This window comes from Rattus norvegicus, chromosome 9 (genome assembly GCF_036323735.1).
Source record: "Rattus norvegicus strain BN/NHsdMcwi chromosome 9, GRCr8, whole genome shotgun sequence".
In the NCBI taxonomy this organism is placed as follows: domain Eukaryota; kingdom Metazoa; phylum Chordata; class Mammalia; order Rodentia; family Muridae; genus Rattus; species Rattus norvegicus.
The window spans coordinates 44,000,647-44,025,769 of NC_086027.1; the positions used below are offsets into that span (position 1 = coordinate 44,000,647).

Below are 25,123 nucleotides of genomic sequence, written 5' to 3' on the forward strand. Positions count from 1 at the left end.
CTTCAGGATCCTCGATCCTTAGCTCTACTCTTGTCAGAAACAGTTGGTACCCGTATCCAAAATGTTGGGCTGGCCATCATTTATGGCATTATGTGATAACCCCCTGGTGACTTTCTCTTGATAGTTTGTCTTGAGAGGTGTCAGCCCCAGTTGTGACTCACACCACAGGCTCTGTCATGCCCGTCACAATCTCCAAGGCTAAACCTTCCACCATCTCTCCGCCACAGGATCCCATGGCTGCAGGGCTAAAACTAGAAATCCAATTTCTTTTTCTTTTAAATAAGAGCATGTGTGGTATACCGTTTTATAGCATGGGATCCCGTGACATCTTGTCGGTGATGGAAGCTGTCATATTCAGGGAGTCTGTATTTCAGATCTTCAACCTGTAACAAGATGCACTGGAAGTCATCTCCAGGCAGCTTCAAACATCCAAGTAAATAAATAAATAAATCTTCTTAGATAAAACTAGCAAATACTTATTTAGACTCTTGAAGGATCAGTGGTTTTCAAACAAGGGGTTAAGGGGATTTTGCTGTGACCGATGCCAGGTGTGTACCTAAAGGCATAAAAGAGAAAAGTATTTTCTAAGGAAAGGAGGGGACTGTGAAGGCCGCTCACGATTCTGATTCCTCTTCACTCCGCCTGAGGAACGCCAGAAGGCTAATTCATCTCCTTTTCCTCCCCAGACAAAACAAACTGGAGGAAGCCCTGTTGTTTTCCGGGCAGTTCACAGATGCCCTGCAGGCCCTCATTGATTGGCTGTATCGGGTTGAGCCCCAGCTGGCAGAAGACCAACCTGTTCACGGAGACATTGACTTGGTGATGAACCTGATCGATAATCACAAGGTATTGTACTCCGGAACGGCCTTCTATTCTGTTTGGTTGTGTATTCTGAGTACTGAGAAGGCAGCAAGCAGTCACGGCAGCCTTCGAAACCTGCAAGGGCAGGTCCTGCCGCATCACCGTCTTCCTGCCGATAGGTGATTGGGCGGATTCCAGAAGCCGTCTTTTAAGGCAGTGCAGGGGAAATCACTCAAGTAGCAGAATGTTTTCCTTTTAGTTACCTGGTCTACGTCTATTTTAGACTTGAAATGTAATTTAATTTTGTCCTTTGGGGCTCGTCTTTCAAACACTTATGTGATAAAATTTAAAACCGCTCATTTAGCGACTTGGAAGGAGGTCGTCATATAGGTATACAGATCCCGCAGGAGGTCACAAGTAGATCCTCCTCTTGATCTAGAGTGATGCGTTAGTTAACAGCATACACTGAGAGAATTATTTATTCTAAGAATGTTGGTTTCCTTGTGACTTCCTAACGCATACATGTTAAATGGTCTTGTAAATTCAGAGTGCATTTGAGGTTTCCAGCTGGTAGTAAGTATGAGGTCTTAATTATTTTTATTTATGTGTATGTGGGGGGAAGGTGCCCTCAGAGGCCAGAGGAAAATGTGTAAAACTGGAGTTACAGATGGATGTGTAAGTCATCCACCGTGGGTGCTGGGAACTAAACTCAGGGTCTGTGAGGGAGAGAAGAAAGCTTTCTTCAGTGCCGAGCCATCTCTCCTACCCCAAGATTTTAATTTATGACCCAGCGATGGAATACACTTGGCCGGCCTTCGGAAGAGCATGGATCCAGAGCTGACTTATCTGCCAACAGCTTGTGTTACTTTTCCCGACTTCCCCCTGTACTTCCTTACCATAGTTTTGGCCTGGCTTCAGAAAATGTGTTTTATTCTAAAACGTTCTCTGCATGCCCTTTCACCCCTGCTATCCTGACCATGCTGGTCTTTTCAACTGTCGTTGAAACTTTTAAAACGTATCTACCCATTTACTTTCCTGTTTCTTTCTGTTCTATGAACAGAGTTATACTTAACACTGACAGAAAATTAAAGAGCAAAAGAAGAGCATGCCAGGAATGTGTCTCGGTTGGTAGAATGCTGGCTTAGTTCATGCAAAGTCCTGGCTTTGCTCCCCAGCACTGCCGGTACCCAGTGGTAGCTCACCCCTTTATTTCAGGCACCGGAGAGGTGGGGCAAGGAGGAGCTGCAGTTCAAGGTTATCTGTGAGCCATGAGATCCTGTCCCAAATAAAGAAATTAAAGAACATTGGTTAGGCCCTGTTGCGGTAAAAAAATTTAAAATGACCATTTTCTATTAGTTCCTACAAGCTGGATCCCCTCGCTCTAGCTGGTCCACAAGCCGCCCTCTCCTGGTTGTCTCCCTTTTAGCCGCCCTCTCTGAGCGGTCGGTCCCCTAGGTGGTAATTACCACAACCCAAGCGCACACACAGGCACACGTGCACACACACACACATACACACACCCTCCTAGTTCTGCAGGCCCTGTTCTCATTCGGTGCAGGCAACAACCAGATCCGCACGCTCCAATTGCCTCTCAGATATTTCTTTCACACACTGTCCTCTTCAGCCTGGTAAATCAGAGTTCCAGAAACCTGTAATTTAGCAATTAGATTCACATGTTAAATCCTCAACCCACAATTCATCCACATAATAAATTCACTGCCAGTTGATAAAGATATAACCGTCCACCCAGACAAGATAAAATCGATCTAGTTCACCTAAATCTTAACCATCCTTCCCTGTAGACTCCACCTTGATCTCCCCCTTCCTCCTCTCTCCCCGCCCTACTCTCTACTGTCCAATAATGTATCGCCTTGACAAGGCCCACAATGCTTTGCTTCTATTGACAAAAAATGTTCCTGTGATGAGTTCAGATGTGTCTGAATAAGTTTACTGCATAGGTGTGTGCTTTAGAGATGTTTGCAACCCAAAGTGCTTTCCAGACTGACACACCAAACAACATCAAATATGAATTACTCGCCAAGGATTAGTAATGTAGTTGGAAGAATCCAGAAGTTTAACTATACAAAGAAAGTCCACCCTGAAACTGTTGGCCGTCCTGTCACAGGTGAATATGTAGATATTTTCCCTTCTGTGTGTATTGATAGTCCGTATGTCTGTCTGTAGCCATCTACCATTCCCTACAGACTGAAACCTGTCGATGGCATTCAAGCTGGACTGTTCTGGCTAAGCTCCCTCTGTGGGGTGACTTGGGTATAAACGAGTAATCCCAGTGTAGATAGAGCACTAGTGGTCGAATAGCTAGTTTTTATACACAGACACTTGGTGGCTGATGAAGAGCCCTCGGCCCAACACCACTTCCGGGAGTGACCTAGGGAAGCCATTCTTCTTAGTTGCTCTTAAATCTGCCTGCACTGAGAGGGTGGGGTCAGAAACCCCAAAGCCTTTTCACCGAGATGACTCCAAACTGGCAAGTCCTGGGTAGATACTTAAGGTGCTGTGGGGAATGGCTAGTGTAGAGGAAAGGACCATGTGACTCTGTTGGCCTTTCTGGACCCTGTTAATGTGCACCAGGATTGATCAGTCCTGTCTCTGTAGTTGTCTCTTGGAATGGTAGATAATCAATATGGGAGTGTGCGTGCGTGCATGCACGTGTGTGCGTGAGTGCGGTGGCAGCCGCACTGAAACTGAGAAGTCTTGGTACTCTCTGCTGCATGACTCGGAAAAAAAGGGGAATTTGATGCAGGGTGTGTGTGTGTGTGTGTGTGTGTGTGTGTGTGTGTGTGTATCTGTCTGTCTGTCAGGGTGTGTGTGTGTGTGTGCGTGTGTGTGTGTGTGTATCTGTCTGTCTGTCAGGGTGTGTGTGTGTGTATCTGTCTGTCTGTCAGGGTGTGTGTGTGTGTGTATCTGTCTGTCAGGGTGTGTGTGTGTGTGTGTGTAATTGAAATTGAGAAGGCTGATCACCATTGTTTAAATCTTACATAATCTCATTTTAAAGCATTCTATTTCCCCTATGAGAACGTTACTGGATACAAACAAAATCCATCCAATACAATGTTAAACCTTCAAAGCGGAACCATGAGTTATTTCCTGCCTGGTGAAGATTCAGCCCAAAATATGGCCATTCAAATCTGTGGGCTACAGAAGTATACATGTGGCGTTTTATACACATCTCTCTCTCACAACAGCGCTCTTGGCTAATTAGGTTCTGTACTTAAAGCTAACCGTGATGACAGTTAATATGGTTTCCTTAGGTCTTCCAGAAAGAGTTGGGGAAGAGGACCAGCAGCGTGCAGGCCCTGAAGCGCTCTGCCAGGGAGCTCATAGAAGGCAGCCGGGATGACTCCTCCTGGGTCAGGGTCCAGATGCAGGAACTAAGCACCCGCTGGGAGACGGTGTGCGCGCTCTCGATATCAAAGCAGACGCGGCTAGAATCAGCCCTGCAACAGGTAAAATCCACAGACTGAGGGCTCTGTACGACGGCTGAAGTCCTGCAGTCACAGCAGGAACAGCTCAGGTGCACTAGCGGGGCCAGTCCTCACCCTCACCTTAGACGGCCATCAGTGAAGGCTAGTCTGTCTCATGACTGTCTAGACCCTTCTTCCCACTTCTCTGGAGAATTTCAAGTACTTAGCAGCAAGTACTTACCATGGGTATTTACAATCTCTGCTTAGTACTGCTTGAATAAGTCACTTGGGAGTCCAACTGGAGGCCACACTGAACACTGAGCTGTGAGAATGGTGAACTAGGCTTCCTGTGGGCTCCTTCATGTTTTACACCTCTCCTTGTGTTTGGAAAATATAGTAATATATATCCCTGCCTTCTTAGTAGGAGTAATATGCATAAGTAATTTAAACTAAGGCTTTTTCGTTGGGAGGGGCCATGTGGTTCTATAAATGTCACTAAGAGGTGTATCGTGAAATCCTGTCTTCTGTGTGTGTGTGCTGTTAGGCAGAGGAATTCCACTCTGTGGTCCACACCCTTTTGGAGTGGCTGGCAGAGGCAGAGCAAACGCTGCGTTTCCATGGCGCGCTCCCAGACGACGAGGATGCTCTCCGGACTCTTATTGAGCAACATAAAGTGAGTAGCTTCCAGTACAAAACAGAAAACCGAACAGGGCGGGAGAAGCCCGTGACTGTGCGTAGCGAGTGCGAGAGTTGCCTGTCTTGGTTTGGTTTGGTGTTCCTTCCTGAGAAGAAATCAACCATCCGGTACACTCTCGAATGTCTCCCTCCTCCCTGCTTGCACACCTGTGCACACGCACCTACACACCTGGATAGGCAGCTGTGTTTTTAGGTTCCCTTCTGAAAGAAAGTAGTCATCGTAGAACTAGGCTCTCTGCTCCCTGCCTCCAGGCTGCACGGCGATCTTCCTAGAGGATCACCCGGCTTCTGACCAGAGTGTTGTATGTATTTCCAGAACGACACCTCCTAAGTGAGCAGCTTGGCGTTTACAGAATATTCCACTAGAACTGCAACTTAAACACTTTTACATCTGTGTGCAAGATAAGCAGCTCATTTAAAGCTCATTTAAAATGTTATTCTTAAGCCTCTTTGACTCTGGGGCTTGCTTTATTTACTTGGTTAGCTTATGTGTCTCGTGGACCACCAAGTGCTTATGGAGGTCAGAAGGCAGGCGTTTGCCCTTGCCCTCTGTCACGTGGATCCTGGGACACAAACTCACCGCTTCAGACTTGAAGCACTTTATTCTACTCACTGAGCGGTCTCTCCCAGCCCTTTTTCCTTTTTCCTTTTTTTTTTTTTTTTTTTTTTTTTTTTTTTTTTTTTCGGAGCTGGGGACCGAACCCAGGGCCTTTCGCTCGCTAGGCAAGCGCTCTACCACTGAGCTAAATCCCCAACTCTCTCCCAGCCCTTTTAATCAAGGGGCTTATAAAAAAAATCTTGTAAAGAACTAACCTATAATATAGATTATTTAAAACATTGACTTCATAGTGTTTGAATAGCTAACGGGGGTTGGGAGGGGGGAGCATGGCCTCAGGTCACCAAGGCAAGCCAAACTCTTTTCTGTAGCAATGCTTGAAACTTGGCCAAACCCACACGAGAGTGATCCATGTAACAGATGTTTTTCAACCTTTGACTGGAAATGTCAGATATTCAGTGTCGATGTCAGCATTTCCGACTAACCTGAAAGGATTTTTTTCTTAACACCACTTAATAACCTCGCCTCTCAAGGTCACGCTGGAAGTCCGTCATTCTGCCGTAGCGTGTGTTACATCATCTGCTTCTGACTGATCACTGCCCTTCCTCAAGGAGGGGTTGGCTGAGTACAGCAAAGGGGATAGAAGTGCTTTGTACACAGTTTGCCAATAAGGCCAGACTGTAAGGAAAAATGTCAGGCTCATGGTGAATCTTAGAATCAGCTCAGTAGTTAGAAGTCGAGTGTGCATCACCACGGGTTGACAGCCAGCCCGCATCAGATCCTGCACCGGATTGGAGTCCCACCTTATTTCTATAACACAACATGACATGAATGTCACAGCGAGGGCCAACAGCTAACTGATGTGTCTGCCCCACTGCAGGAGTTCATGAAGAAACTGGAAGAGAAAAGAGCAGAACTAAATAAGGCCACAGGTATGGGGGACGCTCTCCTGACCGCCTGCCACCCTGACTCCATTACCACCATTAAGCACTGGATAACCATCATCCAGGCCAGGTTTGAAGAGGTCAGTGGGTCTGACGTCATCGGCGGCAGCTGTGTGTGGTGGGGCAGGGGAATGGGAAACCTCAGCAGTCAAGGCCTGCTGTGGAAGGCAAGGCCTTCACGGGAAAGTGTCACGTAGATTCCCCCCCAGGACATCAGCCCCTGAAGGAGCCCTCGGCTAGAAAAGTTACAGGATCTGCAGCTGCGTCCGAGAGACCTTAAAAGGCAGATGTTTGGTTCACCATAGGTTTTGTCCCACCTGTCCAGTGTGTATGGGGAATAGGGACTTGCTGAAAAATGTACGGGGCCTTGTATGCTTGTGGGAGTGAATGGAATTGAGCTCCTACTTAAGATGTTTAGCAGTCTAGATTCTACTGTTTCTGAATGCGGCCTGGAATAAGGCCGTTTGGTCCTTTAGAGAAGGTGTACTTGGACATGAGAAAAACACAAGAAATGAACGGGAGTAAACCCAGATGCTTGGTGCATCGCTACCATCCTCCTGATGATAAACAGGTGCTTCCTCAAGCTGGATCTGAATTCCCAGGTCTAGCCAGAATGACCCTGATTTACTTTTAAAATGGGCGTGGCTTACAAAAATGAAACTAAGTTGCAAGAACCTGAGCCGGCTGTGTATCCCTGCAACAGGTGCTGGCCTGGGCAAAGCAGCACCAGCAGAGGTTAGCAGGGGCGCTGGCAGGGCTCATCGCTAAGCAGGAGCTGCTGGAGAATTTGCTCGCCTGGCTGCAGTGGGCTGAAACCACACTGACCGAGAAAGATAAGGAAGTCATCCCCCAGGAGATCGAAGAGGTGAAAACCCTCATTGCAGAACACCAGGTAAAGAAACTCAACGCTCAGCAGTTAACCATCACCTCAGGTTTCTTCTTTCTTCCATTGCAAGGCTTCTCCAATGCGTTCCCAGACTAGTGAGCTTCTTGACCTGCCACAGCTTGTCTTATTTTAAGGGCACTCTCCTTCTGGGCAGTCTGATCTCATTGCTGAGGCCCCGGCCAGCACTTGACTCCTTGTTTCATACCTGCCTTTCCTCTGTCTCCTCAGATGACCAACCATGAGTATTCCAAATGCAGCCTACTTAGAAAGGGCATGCCTTCTCTTCCTCAGAGTGACTACTTACCCTGCACACCTCACCCATTTTAAACTCTGAAATGATGGCTTTACATGTGCCCTGACTTAGAGTTTGTTTAATTACTGGAGCCGGAGAAATGCCTCAGAGGTTAAGAACACTTAGAGAAGGCCTAAATTCAGTTCCCAGAACCCACACTGGGCAGCTCAAAACCGCCTATAAATTCCATTTCAGGAACTGTAGTTCCCTCTTGTGGCCTCTTCAGGCATTACACACAGGCAGTGTGCACAGTGACAAGCAGCAACACACACCACACATACACACACACACACACACACACACACACACACACACACACACACACACATCCACATAACTAAAACCAGAATTTTTTTTTATTCTTTTTTTTTTTTTTTTTTTTTTTGGAGCTGGGGACCGAACCCAGGCAAGCGCTCTACCACTGAGCTAAATCCCCAACCCCTAAAACCAGAATTTTAAAATGTTAAATCTGTGTTATTGGTGTCTATATGGCACAGAGTATCTGGAGTTATGTTCCCTGCGGATGTCATAGCTATCACGGTGGCTCAAGTTTTCCAACCTAATAAGTGTCTGTCTGCCTCACGTTTCCCCATCACTTTTGCTTCTGCCTTTCCTCAGCCAACTTAACCAACGTGTAGGGACCAGTCTGCAGTAAGAGGAAGCCAAAGAGAATGCAGTGAGGAATAGCAGGATACTGAGCCCTTTTAAATGTAACTAAATGTCTCTCCCCACCCCACCACCCCACTGAAAAGCGACAGTTTTGTTTTTAATTTGGACTTGCCCTTGCTCCGGTGTCATGCTCTGCGCTCTGCAGATATCAGGGAAGGCGCTGGGTGTCACCGTCACTCAACGTGATAATCCTTTAAAAATGACAGCACAGCCCTTTCACCCTGGGGTTTCATCTACAGCCGATTTAATTGACACTGCTTTCCCTTTCAGACCTTCATGGAAGAAATGACCAGAAAACAGCCTGATGTTGATAAAGTTACCAAGACCTATAAGAGGAGGGCCGCTGACCCTCCATCCTTACAGTCTCACATCCCCGTCTTGGACAAGGGACGAGCCGGAAGTAAGCTGGGGGCAGGTTATTAGAAATAAAGGCGGCTGAACAAGCCAGTTCCCTTTCTTTTCGACTTAGCATTTGAAATCCAAGAGAAAGTAGGGACTCCACGTGAGCAGTACACTTTTAAAGGTTTTCTAAAGAAAACGTGGGCTTTTAAGTTTTTAGCGGTTTTGTTTGTTTTAAAATGGAATAAAAGGCTGCACTCAGGTGCCTCTATTTAACTGCGTTTAAAGTATATCTCTCAGATTCTAGAAGAAATTGGGGAAGATTACAAGGTTCCAAACCATCACCTCTTGAAACGAGTTCATTTTCCTTCTAGTGTAGAAGTAGCAACCGACCCAGCTGACCCTGATCTAGGCAGAGAACAGAATCTGACTCCGTTCATGCTCCTGTGGCAGCTGTTGTCTTTACTAATCTCCTAGCCCACAAGACACCATTCATCGTGTAGCTGTTAGCCCCGAGGATGTTAACAAGCACAGACTACAATGTAGCACATTTTGCATATCTTTGAATGGTGTATTAGTTTGTTTAAGTAGGAGCAGAGCTGCTGTAATTACTGGGCTACTCAAGGAGACCAGGTGATGGTATAAGTGAAATACTGGAGGCTCCTTGCTGTCCCTTCCACAGACCAGCTGGGAAGCCTAATACTGAACAGTTTACCTGGTTCTCGGCTAGGGTTTCCTCCTCTGCAAAAGAGGCTACTGTGTAACGTCTTTGGACTGAAGGAGCTAGCACACACTCGTGGAGCAGGTGCATACTTTCAAACATGTAGTTACCCTCATAAATTTGAGTCTGAATGAAGTATAATCTTAGGCCAATAATTTTTGTAGGCCATGGGTAGCCCTTTAGTTACATGGGGGGAATGCACTTGGTTGTCATTGGTGAAGCATCCCACTCTGGTTCCAAGGAAGCCACTTTTCTGCCTTCTCTAAGAAGGTTACCCGCCTGTGAGCTGCATCTCCACGGTGCATGAGATCAGAATGTGAATCTTAACAAGAATAGCGAGGTTGGGGTGCTTGTTTTTGCAGTACACCACAGTTAAAGCCAGCCTTGGCTAGGAGCCAAAATCACCGCCACGTCTCAGTGCTGGTCAGCACCCCAGATGTTCCACCATCCTGACTGGTGTTGTGTTTTAACAGGGAAACGCTTCCCAGCCTCAGGCCTGTATCCTTCAGGGTCACAGACGCAAATCGAAACCAAGAACCCCAGGGCTAACTTGCTGGTGAGCAAGTGGCAGCAGGTTTGGCTCCTGGCCTTGGAACGAAGGAGGAAGCTCAACGACGCCTTGGACAGGCTGGAGGAGGTCAGAAAGTCAGACCCCCATCTCCCTGTTGTCTCCTTTATCTGCACGGTGCCACATGAAAGCGGGGCTTTCTTCCCAATTAGCAAAGTCTTGTGCTCTGAGTGGTATTTCTCCTCTGAAATGAACACTCAGATTGTGTGTTTCTATAAGACTCATCCATGGGATTTGGATCCAGAGAACAAAAACGTAGAAATGTAAATTTTAAGAACCAGATACTGATCTCTGAGAAAGGCTTAGAACTTGGCAGGGCTGCTGCTGGCTTCACCTGACAAATACATCTATTCTCACACGTACCCTGAGGTGGGAGGTTTCGGTTCTTTATGTTGTGAAATTTGGAAATGTTAGACGGCCAGGCAGATGGGGGTAGCTGGTAGAACAGAGGGACTGCACGCCAAGACCTGCACCTCACTAAACTACGGCTGACACTCTGGGCACATACCTCCGTGACTGATAGTATGAGCAGTTTTCAACTTAGGGCATTTATTTGCAAAGGAAAAAAATCAGTAATATAATGAAATATACTCTATAAAAAGTCGTTTGTAAAATCACGTCTTCTTTGAAACGGGAGAGATGTGAGTCACCTGGAGACCTTCATCAGTGGCTTAATATTCAGCTAGCAGAAACCAGAATTCAATGCTCACACCCATGCACGCAAAGGCATCACTGAGTGCGTTTAATGGATTATTAGAGAGAGAAAGAGAGATGAAGTTGGGAAGGGGCAGGTTGGGGACATGAGAATTAAAGGCGGGAATGTGGAATGGACATGACGGTGGTTCATTTTGTGCATGTATATAACTGCCAAGAATAAAGGCAAACTCTAAAGACAGTTCCTGACAGCAGTCAAAACCTTCACTCTTTTTTTAGCTGAGGGAATTCGCTAACTTCGATTTTGATATCTGGCGGAAAAAATACATGAGGTGGATGAATCATAAGAAGTCGAGAGTGATGGATTTCTTCCGGAGAATCGATAAGGACCAGGATGGGAAGATCACTCGGCAGGAATTCATTGACGGCATTCTGTCCTCCAGTAAGTCCTAGGACAGATGACGGTAGCTGTAGGAACTTGGACAGAAGCAAGGCACAGCGTAAGACTGTGGAGCTCATAATCTCGTGCTGCTAGCAAAGTGCCACCTTCTCACTTGACTGGGACACACCGCTGCTTTGTGTGCCCACAGGATATCCCTTAGCATTCCTCAAGCTGTAACGTTTGATTGCAGAAGTCTTTCGTGTGTTAGTCGGCATACGAAAGCAAATCAGTAAGCACGGATCTCTCAGTAATACTCATTAGCAATTCTGATCTGATACTCACGTTCATAGAACGATCGCGCCCTGAGTTAGCTTGTTTGGCAACTCTACAAAAGGGGCAAGTGCTGCTGACCCCTGAGGTGGGTCCCTCGGGCCCCTCCCCAACTTCCTGGAGATAAATTTATATCATACACGTTGACTAAAAATGAGGACAGCACCCCGACAAACCATGTGAATGTCACAATACGCCATCAGATACGTCTCAAGCTGTAACCAATACACTGCCTTACTAGCACCGCTTCGTACTTTGCAGAGTTTCCTACCAGTCGTCTGGAGATGAGCGCCGTGGCAGACATCTTTGACAGAGACGGAGATGGGTACATCGACTACTATGAATTCGTGGCCGCTCTACATCCAAACAAAGATGCGTACAAACCCATCACGGACGCTGACAAAATCGAAGATGAGGTACTCATCGACGTCCCTCTGCTGCAGCAGGGGCATCCCTGTCTCCCGCAGGGCATCTGCGAGGCTCATATAACCGGCTCCCAGGTCTCTGGGTCCCCCCTCCCGCACCACGAAGTATCAAGGTTAACGTGAATACCGCACCTTTGTCTTTGACAGGTCACGAGGCAGGTGGCCAAGTGTAAGTGCGCCAAGCGGTTCCAAGTTGAGCAGATCGGAGACAACAAATACAGGGTAAGCGTCTCAGGCGCCTCCCGCCCTTCCCAGGACAGAAGCCCAATTTCGAGTCATCATTCGGGTCACCACTGTTTGCTGACTGTTCTCACATGGTCTCAAGATGTAACGGTTGTACGAACCTATCGCTTCACCGTTTTTTTCTCCTTCTAAATCACATGAATTTTCAAGTTGTGTGAGAAAAAAACCTGTAAACTTTTTTCACCCTTTTCTATGTCGTGTATGTGTACGCATGGTTTTATATGCCACAGCCTGCAGAGGACATCTTGTGGGGATCAGTTGTCTTCTGCCGTGTGAGTTATAGGACTTGAATTCAGGCCCTCAGGCTTGGTGGCAGTGCCCTTACTGTCCGAGCTGTCTCACCCCCCCCACATATACCACTTCTAAGGTGTATTACTGATTACCTAATTACTAATCAAGGTATATTAGTAATTACACATTACTAAAAGTAAACATCCAGTCATATATTCAATCTGCCCCACCTCACCTCTTATTTTACAGTGATTAGAGGTAGGCTTCCAGGGTCTAAACAATGGCTACTCCAAACTAAAATCATGAAGTTAAAGTTTGGTTACTTTTTCTAGAAATTAAAAACATCCCTTTTATAAAAATGAAAAAGATTCTGTTTTTCCCATTTACGTAGCAACTTTGGCTTTTGCTCAAAATATAAATGAACGTGGTTCCCATTGAAACAGCAGTGTGGTTTTCTCATCCTATCTTTGATCATCTCTTAGTAAGCAGCTAGTGCTGAGTCCCCTTAACACGGCCTGTTACTTGCAAACGCAGTGAGCTTGCACTGTAAAAAGATGCTTCTCTACCATTTTGACTTCAGTCTGAAAACTTCAACTGCTTCAAATTTAAAGGTTTCTATTTGAAAGTTCTAATTTCAATTTGAAGTCCAAAGATTTTTTTTTTTTCCTGGTAAAGTTGTAGGGAAAGAAAATGTTTGGTTTGCAGTCAGAGGAAATGCAAACCCATACATCTCTAAACTACATACTATATCCTGAAGTAAGGGTGTGTGTGTGTGTGTGTGTGTGTGTGTGTGTGTGTGTGTGTGTGTGTGTGTGATTTAGAAAGTTTCCTTTGAACTAATTTTGTCTTTCTTGCATTTTTCATTGTTTTATCAGTTCTTCCTGGGAAATCAGGTATAAACCAGTGGAATCTCAAGTATCCAATGATTTTCTTTTCTTTTCTTTTTTTTTTTTTTTTTGAGTCTTTAATTCATAGTCATCAAAGCTTGCTCTGGCTAGTCCTCCCTTGCTGTCTTGCTAGCTACTCCAGTGTTGGTTGGTGTGCAGTCTCTGTCAGCGCTGTCACAGCCTCGATCCAGGACTCCTCTCTCGCTTCGTGCCTCAGATGAGGAGATTACTTTTAAGCAAACCAGATAATGAACGGTTGCTGATTAGCTCACCCAGGCGGTGCAAGCACAATGTTCAAGCCCCACTTCTCATGATATTCTGAACAAAGACCATGCCGGTGCCACTGGAACGCAAACTTGATTCTCCAGGCATCACTGTGTCTGACCGATCACGATACATGGCTACAGTAGCACCAGGCAGGGACCATGGGAAGACAAAATACCAAGAGGTCCTCGTAGGGCCCATGAGCAACAAGTGCTTGCCCCATAATTAACTTGTCCTGAGTTAGTGGTTTACAGCGGCACATACTAGGCCGTGTCCTCTGATGCCTTGGCCAAATGTTTGCATAGACATTTTAAGTCAAAAGGGACCGTTTAGCAGGCTATGTCTCGATCAGAGTGTTAAAAATGCATGCAGGAGAAATTACATTGTAACAGGCACATATTGGAGATTTTTTTTGAGCACACTCTTCTGTAGGGAGCACAGCACATTAAGACAGTGGCCTCGGGGTTGGGGATTTAGCTCAGTGGTAGAGCGCTTGCCTAGGAAGCGCAAGGCCCAGCTCCGAAAAAAAGAACCAAAAAAAAAAAAAAAGACAGTGGCCTCCGCTCCATCAGGAGTCAGCCACACACACCTTTTATTAAAAATAGATTTTTTTTTCCTCACATGGTAGATCCTGACTGGTGTCTCCTCCCTCCCCCCTCCCAGGCCCTCCCTTCCTCCTCTCCCATCCAGATCCACTCCCTTTCTGTCTCTCATTAGAAGAGAATGGGCTTCTAAGAGACAGCAACAAAACGTAACAGAGTAAAACACAGTAAGATAAAAAGGGAAACGTTGGACAAGGCAAAGCAACAGAAAGAAAAGAGCCCAAGAGAAGGCACAGGAGTCAGAGAGCTGCCCGTTCTCACACTCGGGAGTCCCGTAAAAACACGAAACTGACACACACATTGAGGACCTGGTGCAGGCCCGAGTAGGCCCAGCCACACTCTGTCTTGTTGCCAATTACCTCTTTACCTTCTCTTTCCCGGAAGCAAGCGTTCAGAGTAAAATGATCCTGTTACCTCCAGCAGAGTTTTCTCAAGAAACTTTTGTAAGTGACACACACTAGTCATTTCCGTTTATGGGGTACCGTGGGATACTTAGGGAGGAAGCAGGGTAAAACATCTATGTGTTATAGCAGCTAAAATGTCACTTCTTCATGATTGGCATTTTCTGAGTCAGCAGTTAGGGTAATGTCGTGCATTTTCACAGAAAATGAGAGAAATGCCCACCAAAAGTACAAAGAACAACATTAGCCTGTTTTTCTTGGGTCATGGTTTGGCCTTTGGAAAATTAGAGGACTTCTGAGGACACCGTTAGTTGCCTGGAGAATACCTTTTAAAAGAACAATAGGAAGGATTGTGTTTAATAGACCCAAAACGTCATTTTACAAAGCGTCTTTTAGTTGTTTCTTCAAGTCTAATTTTGAACCTGGTCTTGAACAAGATTTATCTGATCCAATTATCTGGTTCCTTAAGGGTAATTTTCTTCACGCCCTCTCTGCTTTTTGCTTACTGGCAGCACAGATTTTTGCATCGACAATATAAACACAGGTTTTCGTTTTTAAGTTTACATTTCAGAAGCAGTTCACACACGGGGATATTTAAGTTTCAGAGTTTAAAGAATCAAATTTAGGAAGAGCCGTCGCCACAGATGCGATGTACGCCACTCGAGTCCCTGCTGGACACTTCTGTGGCCTTCTGAGTTTAGGTCCCCGAATGTAGCCTGTGGCTTTTTGCTGAGGTTCTCGCCCTAAAGTGCAGCATTAAGGATTATAGAAAAGTAGCAGCAGGATGTCTCTTCTCACCGTAGCACACGCCAAGAAGCTGCTGGCGTCTCGACAACCATTTTTTTTTGTTTGTTTGTTTGTTTTGTTTTGTTTTGTTTTCTTTGTGGCTCGCAAAGTTGGTAAGCGTGAGATTCAGTACCGTGGTTTTCACGGCTGCACCCGAGCCTCTTAGGGATGACTTCCAGGTACGAAAATCGTTTCCCACGGACTTTCAAATCCTCGAAACTTGTGATCAGAGCTGTCAGCATCCTAGCACACGTTTGTTCAAGCCTTGCTGAGTCTGTACACCTCCAAAGAGTTGGCGCCTCTCCAAAGGAGCACCAGTGGTACAGACAGCTCTGAGAAAAAGCTCCTTAGATCCGAAAGCTCTGTCATTAATAATTTGTCGGTACCTGTCTTGAGGTTGCGGTAATATAAAGTGGCAGGTTAATCCAAACTCTAGTTTATTGGCTTACCAGATCGTTAGTGAGGGATTCTTATCAACCATAGCATTCATTACTCTATTCTCCTAAGTCAGAACTTCGCTATGAAACACAAAGGAGCTTCACACACACACACACACACACACACACACACACACACACACACACACACACACACACATACACACACACACCTCAGAGGATAGCAGTTTTAACCTGAGAAGCAGTTTTCCCAGTCGGTTTGGGGAAGTCCTTAGGAGCACCTCGTTTTGTGTGAGACCTGGGCAAGGGGACCTGCGCTTATGGTCCAGGTTGTGCTTAACTCCTGGAGACATTCACTGCTGTTGCCTTGCGAGTGCTCTTTCTGTTACAAGAAAGAAAAACAATTTGTAACTTTAGTACAAAGCTTCAACATTACCCTTGATTAACCTTTGTGATCTTTTTTCACCCCCCCCCCCAAACTGTTTCCTTTGGGCTAAATCGGCATGCAGCAGTCTAATGCAGACCATTGCAACCCCCCTCTGAGATCTCACTAATTAATCACCACGAACTAAGCAAGCACTCAAGTTGGTTGCTTACGCTCCCGCAAGCTGCATGCCATCCCTGGGCTTGGCATCGGTACTGACAATCAGAGGTCCTTTCTCTCTCTGCTGCCTAGTTTGGAGACTCCCAGCAGCTGCGACTGGTTCGGATCCTGCGAAGCACCGTGATGGTCCGTGTTGGAGGTGGATGGATGGCTCTGGATGAGTTCTTAGTGAAAAACGATCCGTGCAGGGGTAAGGAGACCCTTTGGTCGCGGTGTCAGCACCCTGAAAGCACAGCCAGGTGGGGTGTTCCCACACTGAAAGCAAACCGAGCCCAGCCTGAGGCCCACAGCCAATGGCTCCCAGTGGCCTGTAAAACATGTTCTCTCTCTCTCCTATTTCCCCACTAATGGAATAAATTTCGGACAGGTAGGTAGGAAATACTGTCTGGGTTTTCTGTGTAAGACCTTCCTGACTGCAGTTTCCAGAATGGGCATTTCCATTCACCAAGACAGAATACTAGAGAGTAAACGTTTAAAAGTCAAGTTTTTCTGAAGTGAGGGGAAAAGGGGGGCGAGAGCAAACACTCTGAGGTTGAATAGCAGAATATTGAACATGTAAATATTATATTGTGGCTTATCTACCAGCCTAGGAGTTTTAGCTTCTAGTATTCCTATTTTGTCTCTTTAAGATTATAGTATTACTTATAATTATATTTATGTCTGTGGTATGTGTATGTGTGTGCCAGTGTCCACAGAGACCAGAGGTATCAGATCCTCCAGAACTGGAGTTACAGGTGGTGGCGAGCCACTCACGGGCACCTCGAGACCAAACTCAAGCCCTCTGAGGCCAGAATAATGAGTGCCCTTAACCACGGAGCCATCCCACCAGCCCAAACAGTCCTGTTTCTAATGTCCTGCAGCTATTCGATTCTAAATTGGTCGTATGCATATCTGACTAGTTTCCAATTAGTTACCACCTATTCAGTAAGCATACGTTGTTTTCTGACTTTACGAAAAGCAAACGGTAGGATTGCCATGACTTAGTCTGTGAGCCTCCTATAGTCCTTTAAAAATGTCTCTTCCGGCTTTGCGGGTTAGGCCACCAAGTGAGAAGCCAAGCAGGAAGTCTCCTGTCAGTGCTGGCATCTGGATACAGCTGTGTCAGCAGGCAGGCCTGCCTTATCAAGGCCAGCACACACTGCTGCACGGCCACACGGTAGCTGCTCTTTGTTAGGTAAAGATGCAGCATAAGGAGAGGCACAACAAGGCGTAACACTCCTGATTCATCAGCCAGCGGGCTTACTAAACACAGGGTGTGTCTGAGCAGCATGCTGTCGGGCATTTTCACCATGGCACAGACACGACATATACATAATACAGACCTAAACGGTTTAACATCCTACATACCAGGGGTCTATAGGGGTGTGTGTGTGTGTGTGTGTGTGTGTGTGTGTGTGTGTGACTGTGTGACTGTGTGTGTCTTTATCTATCTGTGTATGCATGTGTGTGTATGTATCTCTGTGTGTATGTGTGTGTGCATGTATGTGTGGGTCTATGTATGTATGTGTGTGTGCATGTGTGTATATGTGTGTCTGGATGTATTTGTGTGTGTGTGCATTTGTGTGTATGTGTATTTGTGTGTGTGTATGTTGTGCATGTATGTATATATGGGTGTGTGTAAGTGTGTATGGGTATGTGGGTGTGTGTGAGGGCGTGGTACATTACCTGATGCTCGAAAAGCCATGATGAATAAAAACAATGTGTGACTGAATTGAGTACAAGATAAAACTATGCAACCAGAAAGTGCAGTCACCATCAGATGCATAAGGTTGCTGCTGATCTGACAGGAGAAAACTGATGTGCTCTAATAATACATATAATATGGTAAAAAACCTAAAACAGCAACATAGTCTCTATTAGCACAGCCACAGCATCTTGTCCTATCTGTAACTGTGTTACACTTTTCTGCAAATGGTAGTGCAGGAGGCTTGCTTACAACAAACATGTCAGTAGAGTTGTTGTACTGTGCCCTTGAGACAGGTGATAGAAATTTCTCAGCTCCATTAAAGCCCGTTGTGTCATTTGGGGTACAAGGACTACACTCTACAAAGAACACAGCCTGAGGTAAAGGCAGCTCTGAGTAGGAAACAGCCTTGGAGAGACAAACCACCTGAGGGATCAGAGGACAAGCTAGCATGGCCGGCTGAGCTTTCGCAGCTGCTTTCTCCCGGTTGAGTCCGACCTTGCAGCAGGGCTTCTTCTCCTGATGTGCCTTCTCTCCTAACTGTGTGTTAAAGGCTGGATCTGAGCTCCCTCTGCACACCCAATCACTGTACTTTGTTTCCTCTGCTAACAGCGTTCTTTAATGTGACCGGTATCCTGTGTCGTTTCTTCTAGTTCATCATCACGGGAGTAAAATGTTGCGTTCGGAATCAAACTCTTCAATTACTGCTACTCAGCCTACTCTAGGTCGGCACCTTCCCCACCCCTTGGCTCTCCCCTTTCTCTCTCCTACCTTCGCATTCCTGCTTTCATGATTTGTTTTAACATAATATGCTTCATTCGCGCGTATGGCTTAACTCACATGCAGCGAGCTGGGGCTTCTAGTCATAACTCTGAAAACGAGACACGCTGAGTGTTACACAAGGGATCAAGCACATGCTAACACGTTGCCCATCGGGTCCCTGTGGAGTGTTCTCCATGCGCACATGTGTTCGTATGAGTGCTGCATCACCAATAGCCTCTAGTGGACCCCTGGGTCTGGCGTTTGTTACTGCATGTTGGTAAACCCGTTTGTTTGTGTTCTTGGTTTTGTTTTGGTTTTTTTTTTAAGGCCTAAAATTAAAATGCAAGCTGCCTCACTTGAGTGAAAATTCTGAACGTTTTTGTGTTATCTTCATGACTAACAAGCCATCTCTGATTTTACATAATCGTTTAATCCCAATGTTAAATACCGGCATTCTCCAGACCTCAGCAACACATGTAAAAGACACGGCCCTGCCTTCCTGACGTGTCTGCTCAGTGTGGTATGAGGGTAACAACAACGTGTGGGCATCCGTAGCTGGTGGACTGACAGTAGTAGCATGAGCCTCCCATTTTCACGCTGACTTTGTTTTACACCGGTTCCTCTTGCTGGCGTCTAGTGTTAGAGTAAAAGCCCACCCTCTCCCATCTCCACGGCCCCTCGTTTCCGAGAGGAATGCATTGCGAAGGAATGCATTTGACTTCTTGTTATGCTGAGTTGGAGCTGGCATGGCAAAAAGGTGTTCTCGAGATTCTCCGAGCGCTGCGTGGAGCCAGGTGGCCCTCCCTCCCGCAGAGACTGAGTGCTTTCTCTTCTTGTCTCTGCATTGTGCCACCCGTGTGCAATCCAGCCAAAGGAAGGACCAACATGGAGCTGCGGGAGAAGTTCATCTTAGCGGACGGGGCCAGCCAGGGTATGGCTGCCTTCCGACCACGAGGCCGCCGATCTCGGCCTTCGTCGAGAGGAGCTTCCCCCAACAGATCCACTTCCGCATCCAGTCACGCCTGCCAGGCAGCCTCCCCACAGGTGCCTGCTGCCGCCAGCACACCCAAGGTAGGACTCCAGGCCTCGGCCCCACCTCCCGATGCACCCACTGTCCAGAGCAAACCATCTGGTGTTTCATTTCCCCAGTGTTTGTGAGACCAGCTGTATTTTTAAATATGTTTGGCCCAGTGAGCCATGAAGCTGTTGGTCTGTACAGGTTGGGTTTTTGGGGGGTTTGGGGGGAGTTTTTTGGGGGTTGTGGGGTTTTTTGTTTTGTTTTTTGGTATTCTGATTTGTCATCAGCTCTGCCCACTCTTACCTTCACTGCCTGTGTAAAGCACTCTACCGTAAAGACCTCTCTCCTGTGGGTTTGTATCTCACCCTTTACATTTGATGTACCGTTGTTCCACGCAGATTCTGCACCCTTTAACACGCAATTATGGTAAACCATGGTTGGCAAACAGCAAAATGTCAACTCCTTGTAAAGCAGCAGAATGCCCAGACTTTCCCGTGTCATCTGCCGAGGTATTGTAAGGCCCCCAGACCGCAGGCTTAACAGCCTTCTCTGGCTGACACTCACCTACTAACACCGCCTCACCGATGTCCTTGATGTGTGCACCTCTGATAATACTACATCTTCCTCTTAACTTCCTGCAAATCAGTTCTCAGGGGGCCTGAGAGTAAGGTTATCAGGAAAGACGGTGGCAGCCTAAGGTGTCCACACCGTGAGGCTATATCCGCTCCTTGGCTTTTGTTCTCCGTATGTATGGCCTACGAGAGAATGCCCCTTCTAATAGACATAACTCCAGCATGAAACAACACATTCCCTTAGATGAGAACCGGAAACAATGTCATTTGCAAGAGAATTAACTTAAATGATTTTAGCACGTGTCCACGTTGCATTGCCCCTCTGAATGTCTGTGGCATTCCCTTCTTCGTCATGCTGGCCCGGTGTGACTTGGTACTCAGAGGCATCAGAGTATCGGATAGCGGTGGGAATGTAGAAAGCTGACTGTCATTTTCCAAAGGTGTCCGTATTATATCTTAGTAACTAATATTATCCGAGCATTCTGTAACATCTCAAAATGACAGATCCAGAGAGAAGATATTTAGGGAACATAACATTTGCCAAGATTCACTCACATATCAGGTTGTTCACATTTAGTTAAAAATCAACCCATCTATTTCTCTAAAGAAACTGTGTGAATTGATCGGGGTAGGCACCATTTCAGGTGCTTGGTCCAAGCCACAGTGACAGGGGAGGAGTGCCTAACCATCCTTTCTTGGAAATGAGGAGTTATTTTTGGCCTAATGGTTTAGGAAGAAAGCCAGGGCCCTTGTGTAAGAGAAGTACAGTGCTTTTTAAAAAACCGTGATGGTTTTCATAACTGTTTCCCAGTTAATTAATCCTCACATTAGTTACAATAGGTGGGCAGAGGAGAGTCCCCTGCCTTCTCGGTACCAGTCCCTGAGGGGTCCAGGTGAGACGGTTGAGACAAACACAGACTTCCTTCAAATGCCCCTTCCCTCCTCTTCCTTCCCCTGGGCCCCAGACTCCGACTTGTCTCCCACTTGAAGGAGCAATCAAAGACCGCACCAAGAAATGTCAATGAGTTGTTGTGGCTCCACTATATAAAAGCCCTTGCCCTCAAACCAATCCTTGTTTTAAATATAAATATTTGGGGGTAAATTTCTATGTTCACCCTTTTTTTTTAAGTAGCAGCTGCCCCAGTTAAAGTAGGGACTGGGGAAACGGCTCGGTTGGTAAATTACCCACTGCACAGAGGTGAGACCCGAGTCCGCATCCCCAGAACCCACCTAAAAACAAGGTACTCAGGGTGGAGAATGGCAGAGAGAGAGACAGGCTAGTGAATCAGTGAGACACCCCTCAAAAGCAAAGCCGAGGACAGTAAAGGGAGATGCCAGATGTGCCCGAGGCCGCAGCATGGGCTCCCGTGTGCACATGCCCGTGGACAAAGTCCTAAGTCCTTTAGCTGTTCAATTTTAAAGAATGGCCTCACAGTATCTCAAGAACAGTGGTGTGCACACGGGAAAGCCCAAGCACTCAAGGCACAGTGAGGCGGGTGGTCTTGGCCTTTATACGACCCCGGGGGACAGATTCATAGTTGATGCTTGCTCCCTTGTGGATGGCGAGGTGGGTGTACCGGTTAGCAGCCGGCTGATGTATATGAAAGCAGGGTGAGAATGTTTTCCTATAGAAATCACGCATAAAATACCCTGGAGCTGAGTGTGAATGAAACATGCCCATTATTCCAGCACTCAGAGTGTGAAAGGGAGAACGGTCACTGTTATGGGCCAGCCTCAGCTACAGAATGAGTTTAAGGCCAACCTGGGCTACATGTCTGTTAAAAAAAATCACCTGCACTTAGGTTTGTGTATAGAACACACATGTAGATAAAGGGTAGGAATCCTAAAACCAAGAAATACCAAGTCAGAGGCTAACATCAATACCAAACACCTTGTATATGCTTCGTTAGTAATTTCCAGCTCTAATGAGAAAGGGCTCTGAACACAGTCATCATTTTTATAGATTTGTTTTCTCCATGGCTCCTTGGCTATGTGCTCACTGGCACTAGAGACCCCTGATATTCGAGTTCTGTTTTTAACTTCAGGAATTTCTAAAATGTCATGATGTAGAAACTTGGGTCCAGACCTATCACATTGTCTTACAATTGCTCCATACATTTCCCTCAGGTGACTCTTAAAAGTCTTCAAGAAATGTCTCCAAAGTATTGCCGTACAGTGTGAAGTTGGACGGTCACACTTCCTGTTTGAGGGTTTTTTTTGTTGTTGTTGTTTTTGTTTTTTTTGGTTTTTTTTTTTTCTACTCTCATCTCTCAGTTTCTCTTTAATGTCTGCCTCATTTTCCTGAGAAAATTGAAGGCAGCGGAACGGTCAAGCATAATATTCAGCTCCCCGTCCCCGCCCCTGCTCAGCCCCGCCCCGGCGACACCTCCAACCCTGTAACAATGATGGTCTGAGATGTGCTAACAGCCCACGGTTTGATTGACCTTGTTTTCCTTCCCCGTGACTTCTGTGTTTTCTCTCCCATCATGAAGCCGTTTTCTTTAGACGGTTTCCTTTATCCGAGTAAGAATTTAAAAAATAAATAATTAAAAAGAGGAGGGCAGGTGGGAGCCACACCCCTCGCTGATCTTCAGAGGGCGTGTCTAGATGTCCAACTGTGAGGGAAGTGTGTCAGTGGGATATCATGCAGCACGGTCAAACTCTTATGCGGTCCCTACGCCGGTCACACACAGGGAACGCCAATCCAGGGAAGCAAGCTGCGGCTGCCAGGGTACTTGTCAGGGAAAGGTTTCCACTCCGGGGAGGACAACGCCTTGATAACGACCGCAGCCTCCAGAGTCCGAACGCAGTTTGCTGGTGAGTGTGTGACATCTGTTCCCCTCGGTAGTGACCCAAAGACCAGGGCTCCCTCTCTTCCTAGTTTGAAGAGAAATTGTTTTGACATCACCGCATGCTTTTGAAATGAAGCGAAGCACTAATCCCTCCCCCCACAGGGAGAGAGAGAGAGAGAGAGAGAGAGAGAGAGAGAGAGAGAGAGAGAGAGAGAGAGAGAGATGGACACAGGAGATAAAGGAATCTTAGAAACAAGAGACTAAGCAGTTGCAGAACTGCGGGGCGTGGACATAAGTCAGTCCTGGGCCCTTCCCTCAGGGAGCCTCCATTGCCACTCAGGGAGCAGGCACCAGGCTTTGGGGGACATCACTTCCAACAGCAGGGATGTCCACCTGTTAACAGATGAGTTTTAAGTTTGTAAATGGGGTAAGCAGGACTTAACTTCAGTATGTCGGTCTAGGTGGTGTCATTCAGTGTCTCCATAGAATGAGGCTGCCTACCCTTGAGCAGTAATGAAAAGCCACAAGGCCAAGGAATTTTTATGCAAGCACCAAGAGCAAGAAAAGCAGGTTGATACCAAGCGTGGTATTGCAGATGAATAATTAACGTTCCTCACCTCCGTCCTCCATCCTCTCTTTCCAGAGTCCAGGAAGACGCCCAGCCGCCCTGGAAGCAGAGCCGGAAGCAAAGCCGGGAGCAGAGCCAGCAGCCGCCGAGGCAGCGACGCGTCCGACTTTGACATTTCAGAAATCCAGTCTGTGTGCTCAGACGTGGAGACCGTCCCACAGACACACAGACCTGCGCCCCGAGCAGGTTCTCGGCCATCCACAGCCAAGCCTTCTAAAATCCCCACGCCCCAGAGGAAGTCACCCGCCAGCAAACTAGACAAGTCTTCGAAGAGATAGTGCAGTTGGCTCCGACCAGCCCTCCCCTGAGCATTTATTATTTAAGTGAATGATGTAAAATACGATGTAGAAATTACTGTGAAATATTGCAGGAGGCAAGTTTTAAATTCTGCAGATGGCCTTATTTGTGTATTTGTCTTTTTATTTGATCTGTATCACTTTTTTGGTCAGATTTTCTGGGGGTAAAAGTCACATCATATGTGATATGGAAGAAAGAGTTTAACATGAACACTGTCTCGTGTAGACCACACACTAAAGTCAGTTACTGTACCTACAGGTAAGTCCACATTCTCTCTGACAACCACAGCACTACATAGCAGACACTAAGGGATACCTCATGACACCGTTCTATGAAAGTTCTGAACAGCTGACAGACCAAGCAGGGAGTCTTATTTTTTATTTTATTTTTTTATTTTCTATTTTTTTGCGATGCTCTAACTGTAAAGTAGACTGAAGACAAAAGGAAAAACACAACAAGACACAGTTCTTCGAGCAGCAACCAACAGAGAGTCAGAGTCACAGGAGAACGCCTCACGCAGCCGCGGGTACCAGGGTTGTGCAAGCATCTCCCAGCATCCTTGTGCTGCTGCTTTAGGCTCAACCAGTCTCGCCCCGGGCGTCAGCCGTCTACACTGTAAGAATTGGACGCTCCGTGCATCCGTATAAACGTGCAAGGTTTGCTTTGCTTGGGTGGACAGCAGCCCCTGTACCATTTGAACTCATTTTGTAACAGCAATTTCGCTTGCAAAAAAAAAAAAGAAAAGAAAAAAGAAAAAAAGCTATGAAATAAAACATGTCCCTTAACTACATTGCTATGGAATTAATTTTTTTCCCCAGGGAAAACTGGTGTATTTTTTTATGAACAGTATCGATTTGGAGTGACCAAAAGATACTTGAAAAAAGTGGGCTTATTTTGATTTCTCATCTGGAATAATCATGTTCTGGCATTATATCAACTTATATTTAATAAATATGCGTTTTAATTTATTATGTATACTCACATACTAGAGAAAGATATTAGTATGCATTTAATAAAACATATTCACTTGAACGTGCGGAATACTTGGTTATTTGAAATGAGCTTTTCTGTTTGTTTTAAATGAAGGGTAAATGATAGTAATAATAAAAATAATCATAAGTAATAATAATAGTCTGACAGGAGAGGCTGGGCGGTATGTAAGGAGGTCAGAGCTAGTGGGAAGCACCCACCACTGTAAATACTGAGTAAGTCCTCACTATCTACACACGTGTCAGTGATGCGTAGGCTACAGTGCTCCTGTCCTCA

At 46.2% G+C, this 25,123-nt stretch overlaps 1 protein-coding gene and 1 long non-coding RNA gene across 34 annotated transcripts in view; one reads left to right on the forward strand and one right to left on the reverse strand.

Annotated features, from left to right (window-relative positions):
- Positions 1 to 24,889, forward strand: part of Dst (dystonin) — a 393,820-nt gene extending 368,931 nt beyond the window's left edge. For 14 of the 33 annotated variants that reach the window (XM_017596770.3, XM_017596777.3, XM_039083554.2 and 11 more), the window contains 17 exons: positions 687 to 846; positions 4,074 to 4,268; positions 4,771 to 4,899; positions 6,359 to 6,502; positions 7,126 to 7,314; positions 8,540 to 8,669; positions 9,803 to 9,966; positions 10,831 to 10,993; positions 11,525 to 11,679; positions 11,836 to 11,910; positions 13,038 to 13,055; positions 16,177 to 16,294; positions 18,442 to 18,513; positions 19,419 to 19,621; positions 19,967 to 20,077; positions 22,834 to 22,957; positions 23,576 to 24,889. In XM_017596770.3, coding sequence (XP_017452259.1) covers positions 687 to 846; positions 4,074 to 4,268; positions 4,771 to 4,899; positions 6,359 to 6,502; positions 7,126 to 7,314; positions 8,540 to 8,669; positions 9,803 to 9,966; positions 10,831 to 10,993; positions 11,525 to 11,679; positions 11,836 to 11,910; positions 13,038 to 13,055; positions 16,177 to 16,294; positions 18,442 to 18,513; positions 19,419 to 19,621; positions 19,967 to 20,077; positions 22,834 to 22,957; positions 23,576 to 23,838 — 2,413 coding nt within the window. In that variant the 3' untranslated portion in view covers positions 23,839 to 24,889. The remainder of the gene's footprint in view (positions 1 to 686; positions 847 to 4,073; positions 4,269 to 4,770; positions 4,900 to 6,358; positions 6,503 to 7,125; positions 7,315 to 8,539; positions 8,670 to 9,802; positions 9,967 to 10,830; positions 10,994 to 11,524; positions 11,680 to 11,835; positions 11,911 to 13,037; positions 13,056 to 16,176; positions 16,295 to 18,441; positions 18,514 to 19,418; positions 19,622 to 19,966; positions 20,078 to 22,833; positions 22,958 to 23,575) is intronic. The other 19 variants (XM_017596775.3, XM_017596780.3, XM_017596784.3 and 16 more) reach the window with 7 other exon arrangements.
- Positions 21,905 to 23,686, reverse strand: LOC134480565 (uncharacterized). Its single transcript, XR_010054963.1, has 2 exons — positions 23,550 to 23,686; positions 21,905 to 23,017 (listed from the first exon to the last, which is right to left on the reverse strand). It is a non-coding gene; the product is annotated as an uncharacterized LOC134480565 (long non-coding RNA).
- Positions 24,890 to 25,123: the final 234 nt, after the last annotated feature.